The following is a 23000-nucleotide window of genomic DNA, read 5'->3' as shown; positions in this document are numbered from 1 at the left end:
CCACACTTACCGCTTGAGCCACTGGGGGCTGCAGCCCTGAACAACTGAATAAGTCACAGGAATGACACTCCTTAAAGACACTTAAGTGTGTCCATATAAATCATGCTTTAGAAAAACGGCATTGCCTCGAAACAAAGCAACTCCGGTGCGGGCGGACCGGAAAGGACAACCTTTCTTCATTGTAAAGCCTCGAGCTTCTCCTCAAAATTAGAAGCCCCATGCATAGCATTTATTGTAAACAACCATCGTGGCATTGTGTAGCAAATCCACTTAAACCACGTCCATCCCGCAGAAAATGCTCAACAATGCCCAATATCTAAATTATAACACTTGAATTTTGCATTACCGGATGGCTCGAACTGCTAACCTTCCAAGTCCTAGCAACCTGCATTATCCGTTTGCGCCACAGAGACTGGCTGGCGCCAACATTACCTCGTGGCATTGCCACACTCTACGTGCAGTGGCCAAGCACCCGGTCGTACAAAAAATGGCGGCGGCCATGCAACCATGGAAGCACATGCAAACCTAATTAACGGCGTTCCCTTGTACCAATTCTCAGGTATGAGCAATCTTAGATGGCCCGCTGCCGAATACACATCAATGAGCCAAACCTCCTTACTCTTATGCGGGATCAAAAAGGGCACGGCGGCTATGACTAGTGTTCGCCACGCACTCCCAGACCTAGAATCTGCTATGACCCGTTTCATAGCGTATCGGCCATTGCTGGACAGGCAGGAAATATTTGTAGGGCTATCGATAATTTAGATATCATGCTACGATAAATACGATGCGAGCACGTGTAGAAAAACATCCACCCAGTGCTGCCGGCCACTACAAACTGGTCAATTTACCAACAAGTCACACCATCCCATACTCAACTTATTATCCCCGCTGCAGTTTAAACCACATGGCATAACCGGCACACAAATCAGGCCGTCGATCCACAAAAGAATGCAGCACGCAAAATCAGAAAGACAGTTGTTATGTAAAAAACCATGTATTGCCCACTGAAGCGGCACGGCGGCCGTTAGACATTTGATAAGCGGCGTGCATAAAATGGCGGCGGTTACCAGTACATTTTTAAACCCGATGTACAATAGGATATACATTCTAAACACCTCGCAACCCTTAGCAATTTTAATACAAACGGCATAAACTTGTATGCCGCCCGGCGGTCCCGCAAACTGTTAACCATATATGCAACCGTGCTACTGTCGTCCGTAACACAGGAGCAGGGACATTATATGCGCGTTCAAAGCCTTGCGAACCTGACAAGAAGGATAAACATGGGCTGACGCCGGTAACCGATAGGGAACAGCAGTGACAAAGGAGCAAGGACAATTACGCGTGTTACCAGAGAGCCTTCCCATTCATTAATTTAAAATGATCCCATGCCGAGTTATTTTTTTTTTTTATTTTTTTTTTTACAACACTCCAGAATGTTGGAGCATTGGCTCGAACCCCCCACCTTCTAGCTACAAGTCAAAATGCTTACTGACTGTGCTAAAGAGACTGGCTCAAAGGAAGACATAATTTTCAATGCAGACATCATTGTCAGTGCGGAGCAACGTAAAGCCTGCATTCTGTAAATTAACCCAATCAACCTTGCCTGCATAAAGCGAGTATTACAAGAAAAACGCTGAAAACTTCTGTAAGTAGCATTTGTTAGCGCGGCGGCCATCAAACACAAGAGGAATTTCCAAGATCGTGGACCCAACCAATGGGAGGAGATTGAGAATGGTGCAAAACTGCACTGCAGCAAAAGCACTTCCTTCCACACATGGTAACATGGTAAAGCAAAAACATCTCCAGGAGCTACCGGACTCTGGATTCGAACTCAAGTCTCCGGTATTGCAAGACACCGCACCAACCGCTTGAGCCACTGGAGGCTGTGCTAGGAAACACAACATTGCAGCCAGTAAACAGGTTATAATTTTTAAGCAATGACATGGCCCGGCGGCCAAGGAATCATTGGTAACACTTGAGACCTATTTGTTCCGGACACACGCACCAACCTCCGACCATACTACCAGCGGCGGTACAGTGGCGCCGCGGGCTCGCGAAATGTTCAACGTCCAAACCAGTAAAATACCGTAATCATGCCACGAATGCAAAAAGCAAGGGCATAATATACCGTACCCAGCACAATGGAAAGAGCATTTTCTTGTGGTTTATACCACCGAGCCCATTAGAACAATGAACCCGCTCATGCGGCAATGTGGCCGACTCAAAGCACATCCCACATCAATGAGGTCCCTCTGTCAGACAATCACTACAACTGCGATACACAGACGCTGCCGCACCCTCAATCCCCTGCCGCGGCAGCTGATAAATGCCATACACATACTGCTGTTAACTCGGAAACCCAAAAAAGTCAGCCTCTTGGCGGGCGAACGTAGCACACGTGGCGCGGCGGCCAACAGTTCAAGTAAAAACATGCAGGATGAACAAAACCCCCCGCCGGGTGGCAATTTCCTTTTGGGATACCATGCTGCCGGGCTACTCGAAATGACTGATGGTGGCGCGGCGGCCAATTGGTTTTAGAAACACACGCACCGTAATTTTAACCAAACTGCTGCTAAAGACATGGCACGACGGCCATCGACTTTAGAAAAACATGTTGCCTACAAAATCTGGCCGAACTGTGTGCGGCAGCCATCGTATAAAGAAGAAGCTTTGGCACCCGCATTACGTATCTAACAATGTGGCGCCGTGGCCACCCAAAACATAACAATGGGAATTCTCGCGCCGTGGGTGGAGCACCGCCACACAGAGTCGCAAAAGAAGGTTACAACCATAACATGGGTCAGCTCGAGCCAGCAGGCGGCCCCGCCCATACTTATCAACTCTTTCGGTCTCGCGACGCTCCTGATGCACCCGATTCCACATCATCACACGGCGGGAGCTGCAATCGACGAAGGTGGGATCCGAACCCACCCGTGCAGAGCACAATTAACACTAGGCGGGAGCTGCAGGGCAAAAGACTGATGGCCTGCCGCTCCCGCCCTTATAAGTGTCCCCGGGGAGATCTGACCGGAAGCCAGGTCCCCGGGGACACCTCTTCCGCCTCGCTGAGGTGGGAGGAAGAGGAGAGGCATGCCCAGCAACCGGAAGGGGGTGGCCAGAGGGGACAGCCCGCTATGTAGGCTGTCCCTCTAGCGCCCCCTGCGGGGGCCGGTCAGCCTCTGGTTGGATGGGAAAACAGGGTCATTCAGAAGAAAGTGAAATCTGCCACTGAAGCACCAGGTCCTCTGACTTTTATAGATGGTGTGGTAAACCCCCAAAATCGATTTGCACCATTGTCTACCGTAACGGGTAACCCCTCTGATACTGAGGCAGGAAAGTATACTGTCTCTAAACCAGAAGGGGGAACGGCAACACTTTCTGAGAACTCAGAGAACATCCCTATAGCACTATCTAAGCTACAAAAGGAGACATGTACCTTGGCCCTTTATTTCCCGATATTTCAGAAAAGAAAGAAGCGAAAACTCTTCTCAGTAACTCTCCAGAAAAATAGGAAGTCGGACAGTGCCAGGCTTTTTTTTTTTTTGCGAAATGCATCGATTCCTTTACCTCCTCGAAATCAGATACCTAATAAGAAAGTGTGCCTGCCGAGCCGAGCAGCCATGACCAGGGTGGTGTGGTGACTCAAAAAGCCCAGGATAGCTCAGTACCAGTGCCGGCTCTATCAGACGGCTGCCTTTCGCTTGAAGGGGAGGATAGTGCTGCCTACACGATCCATGACGACGAGCACAACGCTGAGGACATCATGTCAGAATCAATTTCATTGGGCCCCCAAAAATGGCAAACGATTCTCAGAAGGGAATTCCGTTGTTTTGTCATTCATCTAACCTCCAGAGTATTGATGGTGTTACACCAGGGGGGCGTACAGAATGGTAAGTAACTCTCCGTTTCTGACTTTGGAAGAGAAACCGCTGGTTGTGAACACAAAACGGACGGCTCAGTCGAACTATCGATCTTCGATAGCCATGCATGATGACAGTAATGGCACATTTTTGAAATGAGCATTACTCATAAAAAGCTGGATGCTCCTTTAAAGTTTGTGAAATTTTACAAAAGGCTCAATCATCAAAGAAATTACAGCGAAAATCAGGAGGCACAATCCTAGGATTGGAGCGTTTACTTTCATAGGAGGATGCCTTATTTTAAATCGATCCAATGTAATTAGACTGTTTCAGAACACCCCTTATTGCGTTTTATTCACTCAGATGATACTAAAATTGTAGAGTTTGGAGAGGAATCCAAAACAGACAAGGTGAATTTATATTTGAAATCTAATGGGGTTGAAATACACATCTTGTTTGCCTGGAAGATGAGCTTGAAATCTTATTGTTGTATGTGTAAGGCAACAACTCCCTCTATTGGTGATAACAGGCGAAGTGGGCAGGACGGCTTTGGACAAACAAACATCAGGCCTTTTATTAAATAGTATGATTATTATTAGTCTATTTATCAAGCGAGGACCTAGCTTCGGGAATCAACAGAGCCCTTTACAAGTCATAGGAGGAAGTACACTGAGGGAAGCAAACCACAAGGGGTTAATACAAGCTGGCTGCTCACAACAAGGGAGGGGGGGGATGGGCAATCGATCTACAAGCAACCAGGGAGGAAATCGGGAGGAGCAGATCACCCAGTCTCAGTTTAGTTTGGGAGTGGAGAAGAAGCTTGGGAAATTCACATATCATTTTTTTTAATAATGCAGAGCCTGCAAGTGCTCTTCTGCACATCCCAGCCTTTCACCTATATCATTATGAAGTCCTCTAATTTACTTTGACTGGTATATTTTCTTTATTCATTTTGGACTGCAAGTACCAGAATGCAAAGTGATATGTGCTTAACAGCCAGGACTAGCTGACAGCGTACACCTGTTTGGGGACAACTTGAGATCTCTGAAATCTTTCTTACTACTTTAAGCACTGAAAGATACAATCCTGTTATAAAGTTCCTTAACCTTTAGGCATTTCTTGAGACAGGCATGCAGCTTTTTGTTATGCATGGTGTGAAGTGAAAATGGTTGATGCCATGTAGTCCAGTTTGATCATCAAACAAAGTCCACGGTGTGTGACCTTGCATTAGACAAACTGAAAATATTGTACTGAGATGGTAGAGGCATAATCTTTCAAATTCAAATAGACTTCTTCTTTAGATGGTAGTCACATGATAAATGAGCAATAAAGAAAATCACACACAGAGCTGAACATATCTTTTAATTATGAAAAAGGGAGATTCTCACTTTAAACTCGAAGTCAGTGCTAGTGTGTGCTGTGAATGATTAAATGAATGCCTCCATATCCCGTGGCTTCAACAACAGAAATGACTTTGAAGTAATTTACTACAAAATTATTCAAAAAAATATATGTAGTTGTGGGTTTCGGGGCAAATGGGGGTGGGGAGGGCTTTAGGGCTGGGGTATACAAGTGAAGGGTGAAGGGGCCATGGAGGCTCAAGGAGCGGACCCCCAAATAAAAAATAAAAAAAATCGAAGTCAAATTTCAAAGTAATCACTTCAAAGTACATTTCTTCAAAGTAATTACAGTTGTTGAAATGAGATGAAACCGAATTCCAAAGGTCAAGGTGGCAAATGTAGCTTTTACTGCCAAATAAGTAGACATCATGGCGATAGAATAGAATACTTTGTACAGCTTTTCTTTTGCTATTCAGTGTTTGTTTTCTTATCAGTAGGCAAACAATGAGAAACCACTTAGGAGTAGTGTGTGGGTTTGGCATTGATATGCTGATGCACAGAGAACACAGGTGGCTAGAAAACAATAGTGACAGGATACTAAGCAATTGCAGTCCAGCAGGCGACCATGCAGGGGTGCTCAACACCACAGATTCCCCAAGGGGGAGGACCACTGCCAAAATAAATAGTAGGGGAACTCTGGCCACTCACATGTAACCTTATCTTGTGCCCTTGTGGCCATTTAATGGATTTATCCATTCATAAAGTTTTAAGGAGTATGCAGGGCTCGAGATAACAAAGCAGGCGGAACAACGGGTTCTAAATATCAGGAGACAAGAAACAGGATCTGAAAAACGGTGGAGAAACACGTTTATTTTCTGCTGCCTTTATGACACCAATTCCCTTTTTTAATAAAAGAAAATCTGGTGTGAGTTGTCCAAGCCTCTTTGTTTATTTATGGTGGCCATCTTGATTTTAGATTGTGAACTAACTTTACCAAAGGATACACACACCTGTCCTTTCTGGATTCTTTGTCATTCATAATCTGTTTCTAGGTCCTTTAACTGACAAAACCAATGTTTTATTAGTCATACATTCCTAGGTACATTTTCTTTAGGGTTTTATATAACACACAATGCAAGCCGGGCCTTTTTAGAGCCTCATTAGGGGAAATGGCGTGGGATGTATGGCAGTAAGAAGAAGAAAAGAGCTATGAAGTTTATCTGGAGGAAGGGAGGAGGCAGAAGGGGAAACGCCTATGCAAGTAAGGCACAGATGTCAAATAAACATAGAGTTGAACTTCTGACGTCCGATGATATTTTACAGTGCTTTCTTTCATTTTGATCCTTCTAATGGTTCTTCTAATTACTTACTTTTCTGATAGCATAGTTCTTAGCGAGTGGTTGTCTGAGACACAAAGGGTCAATCAGAAGCACACTGGAATGCTCGCGTACAATACATTCATTTTGGTGCCTTCTAAAATTTTAGGCAAACTCGTGACATTTCACTCTCTCCAGAAGATCATTCCAACCTTTGGCGTCCAGTATAACCCAAATGTTCCCACTATATGGTTATTTCTCGTTTTTCTTGGCAAGATGTGTCCTTTCTTTGCAATACTGGTATGGATGTGTGGTTTGACGAGTTTGTAGAGGTGTTTGCACATAACTGAGCAGATGGACCTGTGGGTGATGCACAGAAAATTTAATTCATTCTATGTTTATTCAGGAGCTAGTGGAGACATTTTAATGCCATAGAGCAGAGCTCTTGCTTCTTCAAGACCATAATTATTCGGGCCTCATGTACACGTTGTAGTGGTTTGATCTCTTTGTTAGGTAATTATGCACAGGTGCTGTTACAGATGTCAACGCAAGACAACATCAGGACTCTAACTAGGTACAATGTGTGCCGAACGTCGAAGAAGGGCACGATTTCCTTGGAGATACACATTGGCATTGATCATTATTGTGTACAATTGCACATCTGAATCGAAAAGGATGCGTACAGGGCTGTCTTTGTTCCTTTGCACACCCAAGAGACTGGCCATGAAAGTGGTGGGCTGCTTAAATTGGACGTTTCAAATAGAAGTACTTTGGTTTGTCCACCATTTAAACAGATACTGACATCTGCCAACCATTCTTGTATTTTTGAGAGGCAGTGGGTGACTGTCCTGAGATGGTTACTTTCCTTTCCTAGAATATTCATGATGTGGACGTTGTCTGCATAGGATTGGAACATTACAGGCACAGAGTGGAAGCATATGTCCACCCTACAGTGATTTATATATGAGGTACCAAAAGTATTACACTTGTAATGTTCACACTTCCCATCCCAGGTTTAGCATAGGATGGAGTCCTTTAAGTTTAATACTAGTGTTATTTCAGCTCTATAATACAGTAGAATGTTTTAGTCCGTTTAGTTGCTATACCTAACGAGCTGGATATTTGTGAACAATTCGAACCATTCTCTCTCCATAATAGGGATAGCTCTTCAAGACATCGAAACATGAAATAATGTCATGTTTTCAGAAGCAGCAACACTCCCTGCCCCTCTCAGGCTTGAGCTGGATCTCCTTAAGTTCCAGAAGCTCCTCAAGACTTTCCTCTTCTGCTCTACCTTCCCTCTCCCCTGCTAATTCCTCACTCTGCCCTAGTAACTGGCTGCCTGGTTCCCTATGAGTGCTACAGGGCTCCAACCCCCCCCAGAGTCCACCCCTTCCTCGCATTTAGCATCTAGGCCCGCACCACTGCATTGCCTAGCACGTGCAGTCGCCTTCCTGGCCTCCCTAGCACTTGCACCTGCTCCCCTATACCTTGCTTTTCCCTGCCCACCCTAGCACTTTTGTTTTTGCGCACCCTGCTCTTCCTCCACCCCACTCTCCCTCGCACTTCATGTTCTGCATTTGCACGATCTGAATGTCACATAGCCTAGTAGGACCGTTATTTTATCTTCATCCATCTCCCTCCCTTTTTTGTCTCATGGCGCCTGAAACACTTGTTGTGTAGGCCCCGGACGAATATCCAATAAATAAGTAAATAAATAAACTGTTCTGAAAATATGTTCATTAAGTCATTACACACATATTCATTGTTGGGTGCCTGAAATCCATGGTGCATTTTACTATTCCGTCAGTCGACAAGGCCAGCCCTAGTCACCTGAATCTTGCCAACCTAACTCTGTCAATCAATCACTTTCTATCTAGAGTATGTTTCAGGGCCCATTACTAAAACATTGGAACGTTGTAAAAGTCTGTGATTCTCACCCATTAAGTGTGAATGAATGTTTCTACTGATTTTAGCTGGGTTTGCACCTCCTCCCTTAGGGTCTTTCACCTGCTTGCCCTGCTTTTTTTCAGAACGGGAGGTGAACATTGTCCAGGGACTGGAAGACCTGGACATTTCTGAGAATGACAATGCCGTCTTCATGTGCGAGGTCTCCCACAAGGATGTTCCGGGAGAGTGGTTTCAGAATGGGGAGAGAATCAGGACCACAAACACTGTGAAAATACGCCAAGAAGGTAAGGTGGTGGAGGCAGGGAGATGAGGAGGGAGGAGGTCCTATATATGATCTCCTACCATATGTCTGTACACATCTGCCAACGTTCCAGCCAACTTGGTGAGTTTCAAGCAATTTTGTAGAACTCTGTAAGCTAATCGTTGCAGTTCAAATATCAGCCACACGTTTGTATTTATAAATATCATTGTTATTTCATTGTTATTTCTCAACATAAAACGTAACATGACATAACATACAGGGAATGAATGCTGATGCAGATGCAGTCACCGTACACTAAAGTGCATTACGCAACTGCTGACCCTTCCCCCCGGGGGCATTAACTACCACCAACTAGTCAATAAGGTGAATGCCTTGCTTCATTGCTCGCTGCTGATGTCTGGGGATCGCCAACCATGCAATGCAAGTGGGGACAAGTGCTGAACAGCAGCCTCAGTAGCAGTCACCTCTAACCTTCAGATCCCCTCCGCCCCAGCCCCACCAAGACTACATTTCCTATAACACACACTGCTCACTCAAAACACCTCAGAAGTTCCATTATTTTCTAGAATACATTGTCTTCTTCTGTAAAAATGCCCAAAAATGCCCAACTTTAACTGATACGGGGCTGAGGCCTATTTCTCTTTCTGATTATGCCTAGTTGCAGAGCGCAATACTGTCACCTGAGACATTTAGTGTTAGTGTAGAGCAGCAGATAGACACATTTTCACTGTCTCCTGCCCCCTCACCGCCGTCATATTGGAACAGTAGAAGAGCCCTATATGGGACTCATGTGTTGTCCCTATACTGCAGCGAGAGTATGAACAATGATATGCACTCACACAACCGTATTGAATATATCCTTGCACTGAAAGAGTAGAAGGATATTATGTGGAAGGATGTCAGCACGCACCATTGGACATCATGGAGCGATAAGTGAAATCTGATGAGGGCAGAGTGATGTCATGAAGCAGATATACGAAGATCCACTGAAACGACATGAAAATAGTTAAGAGTGACGATGTAACTGAAGCAACAAGAGAAACATGTACGAAATGTTAAATTGATCATGTTTGCAAAAGCAGAGAAAGTAACTTGCTGACCAATAAGTGTAAATACGCAGAAACGCAAGGTAGATAAGACATATAGAAGCATGCTATGGATGAATATGTAACGTGGCTAGGACGGCCATAATTGGAATATGGATGTCGGCTCGTGTAAAATTCTTTTCAGCTACCTCAGAGACAGACCAGGGCTGCAGAGTCAGGAGATGTTGAAGAAACAGTCTTATGTACAAAATAAAGAGGAGGCTATGTTGGCCTGGGATCAAGGATGCTATTTGAGGGAAAACTGCAAAGCACAAAGGGAGGCAGATGGATAAGCCATTAACGTGAGACATATTTCTCTTAGATTAAAGAAGAAGAAAACATTTACAAACAGAATTACCACGTTTTACTGCTCTACCAAACTAGTAACGAGTTTGGAGGTTACAAGGACATTTTATTTTCAGCATATTGCTGTAGGTATCACCTCCACTATATCCCAAAATATTGGAGGATTTACCACAGTGGAATTACAGATCATGGTAATTCTTCTAAAATCCCTTTGGCGTCTTATGGACTGTTAAAGTGGGAATGTTACCCCACTCGTAATCCTGTGGTGAATTCAGATGACCAAGTGGCAGTAACAGTGTATTTGTTTGGCGGTAATCCCTCTGGAATTATGGCCAAACTTGTAATGCGGCTCTAACCGTTCCATATTTCAGCCGACCACCTTCAATACAAATGCCGCCATTGTGCTACATGTCATAAAATGCGCTCTGCTTCACTTAGTTAAAATGCCACCACACAAACTTTGTCAGTATGTTTGTTTGATGGGAAGATTATATTTCTGCGCCGTGTGAGATGCTTGTGTGTGCTACATATAGTTACTCAGCCAATCCCAGCCTATGGACAAAAAAGGTAGAGCTCTGATGGTGAGGTCCGAACACAGTGCCATCCCTGCTCGCTTTTTCAAGTTGAGTGTTCAGACGTTTACACTACCTTAGCTTTGGTTAATATAAGCGTACATAAGCACATCACTATGTGCGCGTTGACATCTCAGCTGTGCTATTCAGTGAAATGGCATTTAGTGCCTATGCCACAGGACACTAGATAACCTCCAGTTAGTTTTCTTTTAGGCATATCAATAATAAGGAAATAAGAAATCAATGTGTCGAAGGTGGCTCACTCAGATGCTGGATATCGTATTGTGGCAAAGGGTGCATCACTTTGGTCAGTATTACAAACATCCATAACAAATCCTGTGTATTTTTTGAGACAATATTGTGGCAAAGGGTGCGTCTCAAAGCACGTTCGACCAGTAACATTTGTCAAAATATGGTAGCTTTTAAAGGCTGCTTTCCAAGAGGAGTTGGGGATTGTCTGAATTCATTTCAGCAAAGGTAATGACTCCATTGGGCAGTATGCGCAATAATGGTCCAATCTAGCAGTTTAACGCATAATGGCCTTCATCAGTCCTTATTATCAATAATGACTTGGCAAGGTAGTATAAACAATGATGGCTCTGTCAGGCAGAAGGCTCAATAATGTCTCTCATCAAGCAGTACAATATAAGCAATAAAGAATATATCAGGCAAACGCAGCAATAATGACCCCACCATGCAATATTAGCAAGTATGACCCATCATGTATATTTTCATCTGGCACTACTAACAATAATGACCCAATCAGGGATTATATACAATGAAGGCCTGCTAGCTATAAACTATATCCATTATGAATTAGGGCTGGGAGGGTGGGTCGCGGGATTCATGCTTGTCTTGGAAGCAAGACAACACTGAGCAGCATGGGTTTGGTACCCGGTTCCACGCTTAGAGTCTGCAGTGTGGCATGAAGCGCAGTATAAAAGCCAAATTTCATGTTTTTATTATGCAGAGTAAATAATAGTAACACCATCAAGACCTATACACCGCAAAAGCTTTCGATTGGTACATCTCCCTTCTCCAAACTTACCACTGCCACAGCCCTAAAGACACCTCATTGGTGTGGGCGCCACACCTCCATACTCACAGTCCCGACTGGCCCCTTTCACTTCAGGTTCCCCAAATTTGTGATCACTCTTCCCCTTTGCAGCCTGCCCAGTAATACAGCCCCCTTAATCCAGACTGCCAGAGCTATACGACTAGTTAGAATATGGTGTGCGCATGTGAACAGCTCTGCTCCTCCTAGGTTTCCCTATCCTACCTGGATGACAAGTGCAACAAGCTGGTGGGAAGGTAGTCTTGAATACAGCCAGGTGGCCAGGCTACTGCCTCACATGGCACGAGGACACGAATGAACATAAATGCAAGGGTGCTGACCCAGCAGCACAAGGGTGCACTCTAAAGGGAGCAAAGAATCTGACAGAGGTCTGCAGCGTGGTAGGAAAAATCAAGAAGGGTCTCCAATGGGATCAGTCCAGGTTCAACAATGTTCGAAAAGAGAGTTGCACAGCAGGTCCACGTAAAATAGACCACGGGTGAGGTACCAGTTTCCAAATGGGAGCCAAACACTCTAAGGGTCTGCAACTCTAAATCTGAACCAGATCCATGCAAATAAGTATTATCCCAAGAAAGGTCAAAAAGCAACCCAAAGGTTGGCAAAGGAGGGCAAAGCCAAGATCCAAATAGAGCACCAAATCGCAGGGAACACACAGAATAGCGAAGACCAGACAACATGGTGCTCACCTAACTTTGTTGATCTGTCTCAGTCTTCGTCCTTTTCTGCAACTTCGTTCCACCACGTTGCCCGAGATGGTGGGTGGCATAGTTAGCATGTGCATGATACGTGTGCACACGCAAAGTCTTCTGAGGATTGTTGTATGATCCTGTAGGCGCCATTGTAATTGCCAGTGCTGCAGTACTGAAGCACAATCATGGCACTGGCGAGATGTAAGGGGATCTGAGAGAGGCGTTCAAATTCATACTGGGTCAAAACTGTTTAAGAAGGTGCATTTCTATAATGAAGATTTAAAGCTTACAAGATGAGACTAAAAGGGGGAGTTTTGGAGTGACACAAGTCTGCAGGGGGGTCGTGAGTGTCTTTGGAATGCAAGGAACAGCCTCCAGCAGATGCAGTAGCGCACATTGAAAAAGAACAGGAAAGAGACAGGGAAGCAATGATAAACAGGAAGGATACAACTGGATATCTTTCAGAGTGTACCTGTCAAGGAAAGAGTGGTCCTTCTGTCTATGTTGCTATGCCCTCGGGGCAGAAAGTCGAAAGCTAAGGTGATGGGTCTCTATATATCACATCCAACTCCTCAGTAGAGTGAGGCTAACATCATGGGTCTGTATATATCACATCCAACCCCTCAGTAGAGTGAGGCTAACATCATGGGTCTGTATATATCACATCCAACCCCTCAGTAGAGTGAGGCTAACATCATGGGTCTGTATATATCACATCCAACCCCTCAGTAGAGTGAGGCTAACATCATGGGTCTGTATATATCACATCCAACCCCTCAGTAGAGTGAGGCTAACATCATGGGTCTGTATATATCACATCCAACCCCTCAGTAGAGTGAGGCTAACATCATGGGTCTGTATATATCACATCCAACCCCTCGGGTACAGTGTTCATAATGTTGCATAAAAGGTTGAGATCAACTGAGTGACCTGTGATGATCATTTTGCTGCCTGTTGAGCTCATGCCCCTCTTCTTCTCTCAACCTAGGAGCCAAGCACTTCCTTCTCATCTGTGATGTGAAAGCCGAGGATGCTGGAGAGATCATGTTCCTTGCCAAAAAGGCTGTATCAACTGCCAACCTGAATGTCAAGGGTAAGAACTACAAAATTGCAACTTATATCCCTACCTTTGAGGAGGGCAACAGATGGAGTGTGCGTGTGTGCTTGCAGTGCCAGGGCTTATGTTGGGGAGAATGAGGTTACAGCAGCATGCTAGTGATTATGTTTGAGGGTGTCAGCTTGAGGTCGGTTAGGACCTACACAAGGCAAGCACAGCACCTAAGAATCTTGCCAAAAATGTATAAAACACATCAAAGATCACTCTTCTATGTAACAGTATATCTTTGTCGTACTGAACCTCAGTCGTAAACAAAGTTCTTTTGGACTCCCCATCTGGGGTGTGGCACTCTTCATCTACCTCTGCCAAATTCTGACAGTTTTGCCAAAAGTCCAAACCAAGTCCTTAAAGAGATCCAATGACTACTGTCACTGGATTATTCTGGTGGAAGGTTGGTTTTTGAGTTCCTGACCCGGAGAAGCCATAATCTGTCCAGTTCTGTCTTTGGACCAGGCCTACCCACCTCACCATCATGCCACATGCTCATTCCTTCACCCGCTTTAGGGTCCACCCATTCAGATCAGGGTCTCGCCAGGGTGGTTGTTGGTCCTGGTCTGGGCTTCATTTGCACATGTCATTATTTTTGCCACCATTTCCCCCTGTCCACGCATCCTGAAACATTAAAAATGCAGCATTTTCCACTTCAGAGGACCGTGGGCCCTGTCCAGGTCCATGGATCTGGTGGACATTACAATTATCTGCTGGATCCTTCTAGGTTTTGAATTTTTGTAAGACTTGGTTTGGGCGTAAAGGTACCTATGCAGATTTTCAAGCATGTAGGGTTACACTTTGGCTGCATTGTTGGCCCATTTCCTAAGGGATGTCTCCCATGGGCAAGACTTTGCGGTTCTATAGTCCTGCTACTCTGATTTTGGCATAAAGGGATTCTGGGAGCTGTGGTTCACCTCTGACTGTCCCCTGCTAGACAAGTGGGCCGTGGTTCAGTGCCCCATGCAATCCCTGTTTACCTCCTCCAGGACTGCCAGATTGAAGCACTGGGGAGAACCTGTCCCCTAGGGCCATCGCACTGCTGGCGCCCAACGTCAAGCAGGGCACTTCGTCACAAAGATTACATCCAATGCTGGGGTCTATGCCATTACCACAAAGGCACAAAAACAGAATGGGATTGCCATTACCAGCCCCTTTACCAGTCAACTGGCCCGCTGCTACTTGCATAGCAGGTTTCCGTCTTGGAGTTGTAGGCACACTGGCTCTATTAAAAATGGGTAACATCATGAGTAAAACATTTCTTCAGATCACCTTTGCTGACCATACCCTCATGGAACCTACAAAGTAACCTGCCATCCTACATCTTCACTAATCACTGCCCTCTGGGTGGCCATCAGGGCTCGGGAGCACAATCCACTGAATATGCAGAGATGGGGAAGCATCTTGCAATCAATTGGGTCAAATGCAACTGTATATTTGACCACACTGTACTCTACTCTGTGTGTTCATATCTTGGGAACTCTTGGCATCTGAGTCGGTGGGGGGGAGGTAATACCTCCCCTAACATCATCACTAATTTATTTATTTATTTTAGTTATTTATATATTTATAACGTGCTGAAAGCCCGCAGGCATCAGGGCGCGACAAAGACACAGGACAGGGACAGAGGAGTGACAGGACAGAACAGAAAGCGGGACAGATCAGGTTTACATGGCCACCAGAATAGTAAGTGATGAGGGATTTCTTACTTGAATAGCGTAGTTAATTGTGTGGCTGCTTCTTTTGAGATGACACATGAATGCATACCTATCTGGACTCCCCACTGCCACACTCCAAATGGTTTATTATGTTCACCTGACCTAAGCCCCACCCACCTGTCAATCACTTTTAATGCATACCTATCTGGACACCCCCACTGCCACACTTCAAAAGGTTTATTATGTTCACCTGACCTAAACCCCACCCATCTGGCAATCACTGCGAATGCATACCTATCTGAACTCCGCCACTGCCACACTCCAAAAGGTTTATTATTTTCATGTGCCCTAAACCCCACCCACCTGTTAATCACTGCGAAAGCATACCTATCTGAACTCCGCCACTGCCACACTCCAAAAGGTGTATGTTCATGTGCCTTAAACCCCACGCACCTGTCAATGACTGCTAATGCATATCTATCTGGACTACTCCACTGACACACTCCAAAAGGTTTCTTAAATGTACGTGACTTAAACGCCACCCAACTGTCAATCACTGCTAATCTTTTGGTGCCATCATGTTTTGCCATCTTTCTTTCACTATTTAAGCAGCCTTCCACCCTCTTTTCTTTTGTAGTTGGTGAGCTGGTGCAAGTGGATCTAGGTCACATGACCTAGATCCCACTCGCCTGCTTAGACCTTCCCCTTACTTTCCCTTAACTTTTCAAAGGGAGTCTCACTCGTGTGTGACATGAAGGGCAACACCTATTTGGCCCCGTTAGGACCTGGAAAGGGCCAAGGGTCAGTTACTCTGCTCATGCAAAACCAGGTAAATATCACCATGTGTCTCCACTCAGCATAACCAATTCCCATCCACTCCAGCGATCGCAGAGGCAAATACCCAAAGCAGCACTGGACAGCTACCCTGGCAAACCTCATCAATATCCTCTGTACACCCTTACAACATATGCCTTCAATTCACGTACACCCAGTCATGATGGTTAGCGCTCACTCAGCCGTTGCACACACTGCCGATATCGCCTACCTCATAACCAAAATTGATCTCGATGCACTTTTCATTACTGAAACATGGTTTAACTCCTCCTCCACCTACACCATGTATGTCCTCCTACCCCAGGGCTAAAATATCCAACATACTGGATGTGGCGTGGCAGTCATCCATATGATCGACTGGCCCTGCATTGTAATTCCAACCCCCAAACACAGCTCCTTTCAATCCATGTCATGCCGCTTCTCCAACCAAAGACTTGCTTACATTCCCCCTTATTTACAGGCCACCTCATGGGATTGGTAACTTCCTCGATGACCTTTCTAACTTTCTCTCCACCTCTGCAACAGTTTCTTACTCTAACAATAGCCTCCTCGGAGATGTCAACATACCTGAATCCCAACCAGCAAAAACATCTACCGGACTCCACATTCTCTCATACTCTCCCCTACATATGTCAAAGGTTACACGCTCAATCTAGTCTTCACCTCCTGCCTGGTCCTCTCATGCTCAACCTCCTCCCCCGGACTGACCACACCGCAATCCCCCTTCTCTTAGCACACACAAGTCTTCCCAACAAAGGTCACGCCAAACTCCCTGTTATTGAGCAGAGATCTTTCAAGAATGTTCTGCTACATACACTAGAGGAAATGCTCACATCATTCCCCACTACAGAGGATCCATCAGTCCTTCTGGATACATTTAACCATCTTGCCAAAGAACTAATGGATGCCCAGTTTAGTCACACCAAAGCAAAGCGTCTACACCCTGGTACACACCAAAGCTCGCTGATCACAGCCTCTATCAGAACCCTTGAAAAGCAGTGGCGCGAGGATCTCTCATCCCTTAAATCCCTGTCTACCCAACATGACCTAAACCCCACTTGCCCTCTTAGGCCTGCACCTTCCTTTCCCTTCTAAACTGTTAGTTCACAGGGATTTTCTTACTCGAGTGTGAAGTGAAGGGCAGTCGAAGAAAAAGGCCTGGAAAGAGCCATGGGTCCATTTACTATGCTCATGAAACACCAGGTAAATATCACCATGTGTCGCCACTAAGCAAAACCCATTCCCACCCTCTCCAGGGATCGGAGAGCTAAACAACCAAAGCAGCACTGGACAGCCACCTCAGTGAACCTCATCAATATCCCCTGTACACCCTTATAACATATGCCTTCAATTCACGTCCACCCAGTTATGATGGTTAACGCTCACTAATCATAACCCAGACATATGATCTCTTACTACACTTCCACCATTGAGGCAGACACTAACAGGTACAAAGCCTTATTCGATGTAGTCAAGCACTGTTCCAAGCCGACCGCTAGCCACCAGCTTCACATGAGAATTATAACGGGATAAACAGCTTCTTCTTAAACACAATTGATAAAATCAGAGGGCACATCAATGTCTCAAAACCAGATATGGCCTGCTAGTCAATCCCCCCGCCCCCAGGCACTGCCTTCCTGGACAGACTACACCCTCCTAAATATCTCTGACAAACTTGCTTCACTCAAACCCACTAATTACACGTACAACTTCCTCCCAGCCTCCATCATTAAACAACTAACTGGCCCACTCCTTAACACACTTTTCATGATTGTGAACACCTCACTCAGTGAAGGTGCATTCCCAAACATGTTGAAGACAGGTCTAATATGAGCCCCTATTTTAAAAAACTCTGCTTGACCCAGAGGACCTAGCCAACTACAGACCCTTCACAATCTTCCTGCTCATCAGGAAGCTTGACAGGAAAGTAGTTGCGACCCAACTACTTTCCAGAATCGACCAGCTTGACCGCGATTACCAGTCTGGCTTCCACCGCAAATGCAGCACTGAGACTGCAGCCATCCAACTGTTGGACATTGCGCTCAGAATCACTAACTCGTGTCTCCTAGTCCTCTTAGGCCTCTCAGCTGCTATCAACATAGTTGCTCTCCAAATATTCCTCTCTCTCCTTGCCAACAGGATGGACTTCTCTGGAACTGTCCTAAAATGGTTTGCATCCTACTTATCCGGTAGGCTCCAGGCCATATAGGTGGGCTCATTCAGATCCAAACAACGCCCAGTCATGTGTGGGATCCCCAAGGTGCCATTTCCTCCCCATTCATCAGTGCGCTGATGACAACCAGCTGGACCTTGAGGTCAGTGGACCCCAGGGCATTGCTCGCTTCTGCAAATGCCTGGCTATTATCCAAACATGGATGTCAAGTCCTTACCTTAAACTGAACTCGACCAAGACTGAATTTGTCCTCATCGGTCCCCGAAACAAACAACAACTCGTGCAACAATTGCTGGATGACATGTGCCTGGAAAGATTCACCCCTCAGCTGTCAAACTCAGCAAAATCATTGGGCTTGCTTATTGACAGTAGCCTTTCCTTCCAAATGGCACAAACCGCATGGCTACAGGTCCACACACTTGGCCAAATAAACCCTTCATTGCCATTAATGAATTCCATACAGTGATCCAAGCTCTCGCCCCGCACATAGATGGGGGAAATATCTTCCTTACTGGGCTTCCAGCGGCACACCTGGCACCCCTCAAAGCAGCTCACTATGCTGCAGCCCGCTTCCCTACAGGTCCCCGGAAATTCAACCCTATCTTTCCAACACTGCGCACAGTTCACTCGCTCCCACTCCCTGCCAGGACCATATTTAAACTGCATGTATCACCTACAAATCAGTCTCAAACGGATCAGCAACATACTTGCGGCTACACTCCACATCTCTGGAGGCTCTCACACCTCAGGTAGCAAAACTTTCAAAAAGTTGGAGTCAAAGCTGGCCTGCAAAGAGAAGACACACAAGCAATCGTTCTCCTGCCATGTCCCGGCCATCTGGAATTCAATCCCGGTAGAGACTCGAAATGCCCCACCATCCTCCACTTTCTGCAAAAAACACTAACAACGTGGATCTGTCAACAATACCGGCCGGACCAATAAATCTCCCTCCCACCCTCCACCAACAGTACTGCATTAATGTATAAAATACCAAGCCCATTTCTGGCACAATCCGGTTGTAAAGCGCTCCACTGCGTTTGAGCTAGCAATAAAAGGAAAATATGTTGAAAAATAGGACTTCAAGCTGAACTGATTAGTCCAAAGGATAGACAGAAATACAAATGGCTCATTTTGCAGAAAATAAGCTATACCTGAGATACAGTGCAAAACCAGACTGTAAAAATGTTAAACTAAATCACAAAATGAACAATTTTATCGATGGCATTTGACACAACAATGTGTACAGCATTCATGAACCTCCTATGAAAAGAAGAACAAACATCTGAAGTATACAACACTAAGGTTGGCTTGCAATGCTCAAATACTTAACTTAAACCTGAAAAACAATAACAAAATGTTCAAATCTCATGTGCAGTGAGCCAAGCAATTGAGATCATTCATAGGGAAATTATTCCACTCCCCACGTAACTGAATATGTAACAGCATTGCTTTTAAACATATGTATGTGTTTAATTATAAAAGATCAAACACATTAAGAAGCTAACAAGATAAGAAGTATAAATGACACTGAAGGAAAGGACACCCTAATCGCACTCTCTCCTGCTCATTGTTATGTTATGTTAGTTAAATTTATAGAGCGCACATACACCAAAAGGCAACTTGGTGCTATGCAGAGTCCACCCAACAGCTCATTCCCTCTGTTACCCTTTAGACAAACAGAAACGCCTTTAGGATCGACGAAAGACTAAGTGATCTGCTGTCCCCCGTAGGGGAAGTGGAAGAGAATTTCAAAACATAGCTGCAGTGACAGAAGAAGTACGCCCCCCCAATTCGAGAGAGACGTACACGAGGGACAAAAATGATGGTATATAACTTGAGGGACGGCCATTTTCCTTCCAGTTCCAATGGACCCACCGGTGCAGGGGTCCGCAATTTATGGCCCTCCAGCGGTTTTGTACTGTGCCTCTCATAATCCCTTCCCATTTACTATGCTGGCTGGGGTGGATGGGAGTTGTAGTCCTAAACATCTGTCGGGCTAAAGGTTACAGACCCCTGCACTTAACGGCTCCTCCTCAGCCAATCCTCATCGAGCTATATGCATTACCCTCACACGGGGTGGCCATCCATGCGTTATCACTCCCTATTCAAATGTCTTTGATGATGTGATTAACTCCATCCATAGGCTAGCCTCCTCCACCCATATGGCTGAAATTACCAAGTAATGGGACTGTCCTAGACATCAATTTGCTCTTAGTACAGTGCTTCGTGGCAGAGCGTGTTTCATACAAAACCTGAATAGAATCAGCTTTGCTGATTGATTCAAGGGAACTTTCTCACAATTCAGGGGCAAGGGTTTTGGCAATATTAATTGGGATAATTTCAAAGTTAGGAATATGAGAAACCCATTGACAAGGTGGCTGCATAAATACCCTGGAATGCTAGCAGAAGACAGCCCTAATTGACCAGCAAAAGCAGGTTTACGCCAAATACCCAATTTTTCACTGATAGTGCCAATGTTTTATTGCATGTGTTAATTTATTTATTGAAGGTGATTTCCTTAGCACCTAATTTTTCACCTCGTAGCCACTTGCATTTGCTTTGTATATGAAGAAAGCATGAACGCATGACAGCATGATCAAAACGGGTTTAAGAGACATAGGGTTTTACAGTCTAAAAGGGTATTAGTATAGGTATTGTACAAAAAGACGGGGCTATGGGGGTGTCCCCAACAGCACACCTGTGGAAAATAAAACGGGGGCCGCGGGGGTGTCCCCCGCAACACCCCGCTCACTATACTGTGTAGTATAGTGAGCGGGGAGTTGCGGATGACACACCCGCAGCACACCTGTGAAAATAAAAAATAAAAAAAAAAGAAAAAGGGAGCTACGGAGGTGTCCCCTGCAAAAACCCGCTCACTGTACTTTACAGTATAGTGAGCGGGGTTGCGGAGAATCCCCTGCAGCCCCCTGCTCACTATACTTTACTGTATAGTGAGCGGGGGTTGCGGGGAAACCCCTGCAGCTCCCATAAAAAAAAGGAACCTGCGGCGCCGGTTCCCGATCACGGAAGTGAAAGGGAACTGGTGCCGCAGGGACTCAGCGTGAAGAAAAAGGTAAGTGGGGTTTGTTTATGTTGGGGGTGTGGGTGGGGTGTGTGCCATGGGTGTGGGTGGGGTGTGGTGGGGGTGTGAGTATGTACGTGTGTTTGCATGAGAAAGGTGTACATTTCTGGTGGTTCACACCTTTCTCATGCAGACTTTCTGGCCGTGGCACAATCAGCCGCGGTCGGATCACGTAGATCCTTTGTATACAGGTCAGATCTTTGGAATGACTGTTTGGACATCTGCAATGTGTGTGGGGAATATAGTAGGACACGAGGGAAGGATGCTGACTGCTCTGATTGGTTCTTTGCAATGTCTGCGGTTAGAGCCCGGCTGAAATGGCTTGACTCGTTCATCATTATTTAGTAAAAGGTTTCCTTGGAAGACCCTGTCTTCAGCCTCTGCCTAAATATTAGGTAGTCAGGTTGGTCTTTTGGGGAGGCAGGATAGCCTTGAATCATTCTTTGAATCAATCTTCATGATACTCTTTTAGTCAGAGTTCCTGATGCACAAGTTCCATGGCTCCTACCTCTACCAAGAACCTCAAAAAGGTGATGATGTATATTTAGGGGAGCATGATTGGAGCATAGAATGTATCATTGAGATTATTTGAAAAACCTAAAATACCTTAGAATCAGGAAGAAAAGAATCACAATCATACAATCTCTCAAGACGATCCAGACCGAAGGCACCCACAATCCAAGAATAAGAAAACCAACAGCAGCCAATCGGAACGCCACTAATACTTTCTAAATATATGAAATCAGGTGATGTTCTTTGACCAGCAGCCCATCAGAACGCCACTTGCCTAAAGAGAAGACACCCAGATTTGGAGAATAAACCATACTTTCTTTTTTTTTTTTTTTAAAACTCTTTTTATTAGTGGTCGAGAGAAACACAAAACACAGTTAGAGCTTCATCATACAGATCACAATCACCATGGTGCGGTAAAGCAGAGGAACATAGTACATATAATATACATTTTCACGGAGCATCGGGTCTAAGTATCGCTGTCACCGTCGGAGATCATATCACAAAGAAACATTCTAAGGGGACCCCAGATATCCTTAGGTCTACAGGCAGAAGGGCGTGTGAGAACAAACTGCTTCTCAGCCTCATTCACATAGACCAGCTCTCGGAGGAACTGCTGCACAGTGGGTGGCGACGGATTTTTCCAATGTAGCAGAATGCATTTTTTGGCCACTGCACATGTGACATTAAACAGTCTTCTGGTCTTTTCAGAACATTTCCCGATGTCACCGAATAGGTATTTCTGTGGGGACAGCGTCGGGGGGATTTGTGTGATCTCATCCAGTATATCTGCCACCTCCCTCCAGAACCCAGCCACCACCGGGCAGCTCCAGTACATGTGAAACGAGCCAGCGTAGTCTGCTTTGCACTTTGGGCATTGACTCGGAGCGTTGGGGACAAACTTGGCTATCTTGGCCGGGGTGTAGTGCAATCTATTGAGAATTTTAAATTGGATCACTCGTAGCCCGGCATTAAGGGAAACCTTTTTAGTTAATGAACAGTATCTATCCCAAGTCTTATCATCAATAGGGATCTGGAGATCTTTTTCCCATTTATCTCTGCTAAGACCAGGCGTGGGAGAGTGTGCTTGTACCATGGCATATAGACTGGAAACACTCAAGCGGTCTCCGGCAGTGATCATCTGAACGCAAGGGTGTGTAGGGGGTTCATCAGGGAAAGACGCCCAGTGTTTCTGGAAGGCCGATCTCATCTGGTA

General features: G+C 45.3%; 1 protein-coding gene across 3 annotated transcripts in view; it reads left to right on the top strand.

Moving 5' to 3' along the window:
• OBSL1 (obscurin like cytoskeletal adaptor 1) overlaps positions 1-23000 on the top strand; it is a 1294044-nt gene that overhangs the window by 1237438 nt on the left and 33606 nt on the right. For all 3 annotated transcript variants that reach the window (XM_069616948.1, XM_069616946.1, XM_069616947.1), the window contains 2 exons: positions 8556-8717; positions 13411-13515. In XM_069616948.1, coding sequence (XP_069473049.1) covers positions 8556-8717; positions 13411-13515 — 267 coding nt within the window. The remainder of the gene's footprint in view (positions 1-8555; positions 8718-13410; positions 13516-23000) is intronic.

The sequence above is a fragment of the Ambystoma mexicanum genome, chromosome 9, assembly GCF_040938575.1.
Source record: "Ambystoma mexicanum isolate Mex_15411 chromosome 9, UKY_AmexF1_1, whole genome shotgun sequence".
Taxonomy (NCBI): domain Eukaryota; kingdom Metazoa; phylum Chordata; class Amphibia; order Caudata; family Ambystomatidae; genus Ambystoma; species Ambystoma mexicanum.
The sequence above is the reverse complement of the archived record's forward strand: the minus strand, read 5'-3'. Positions and strand labels throughout refer to the sequence as shown.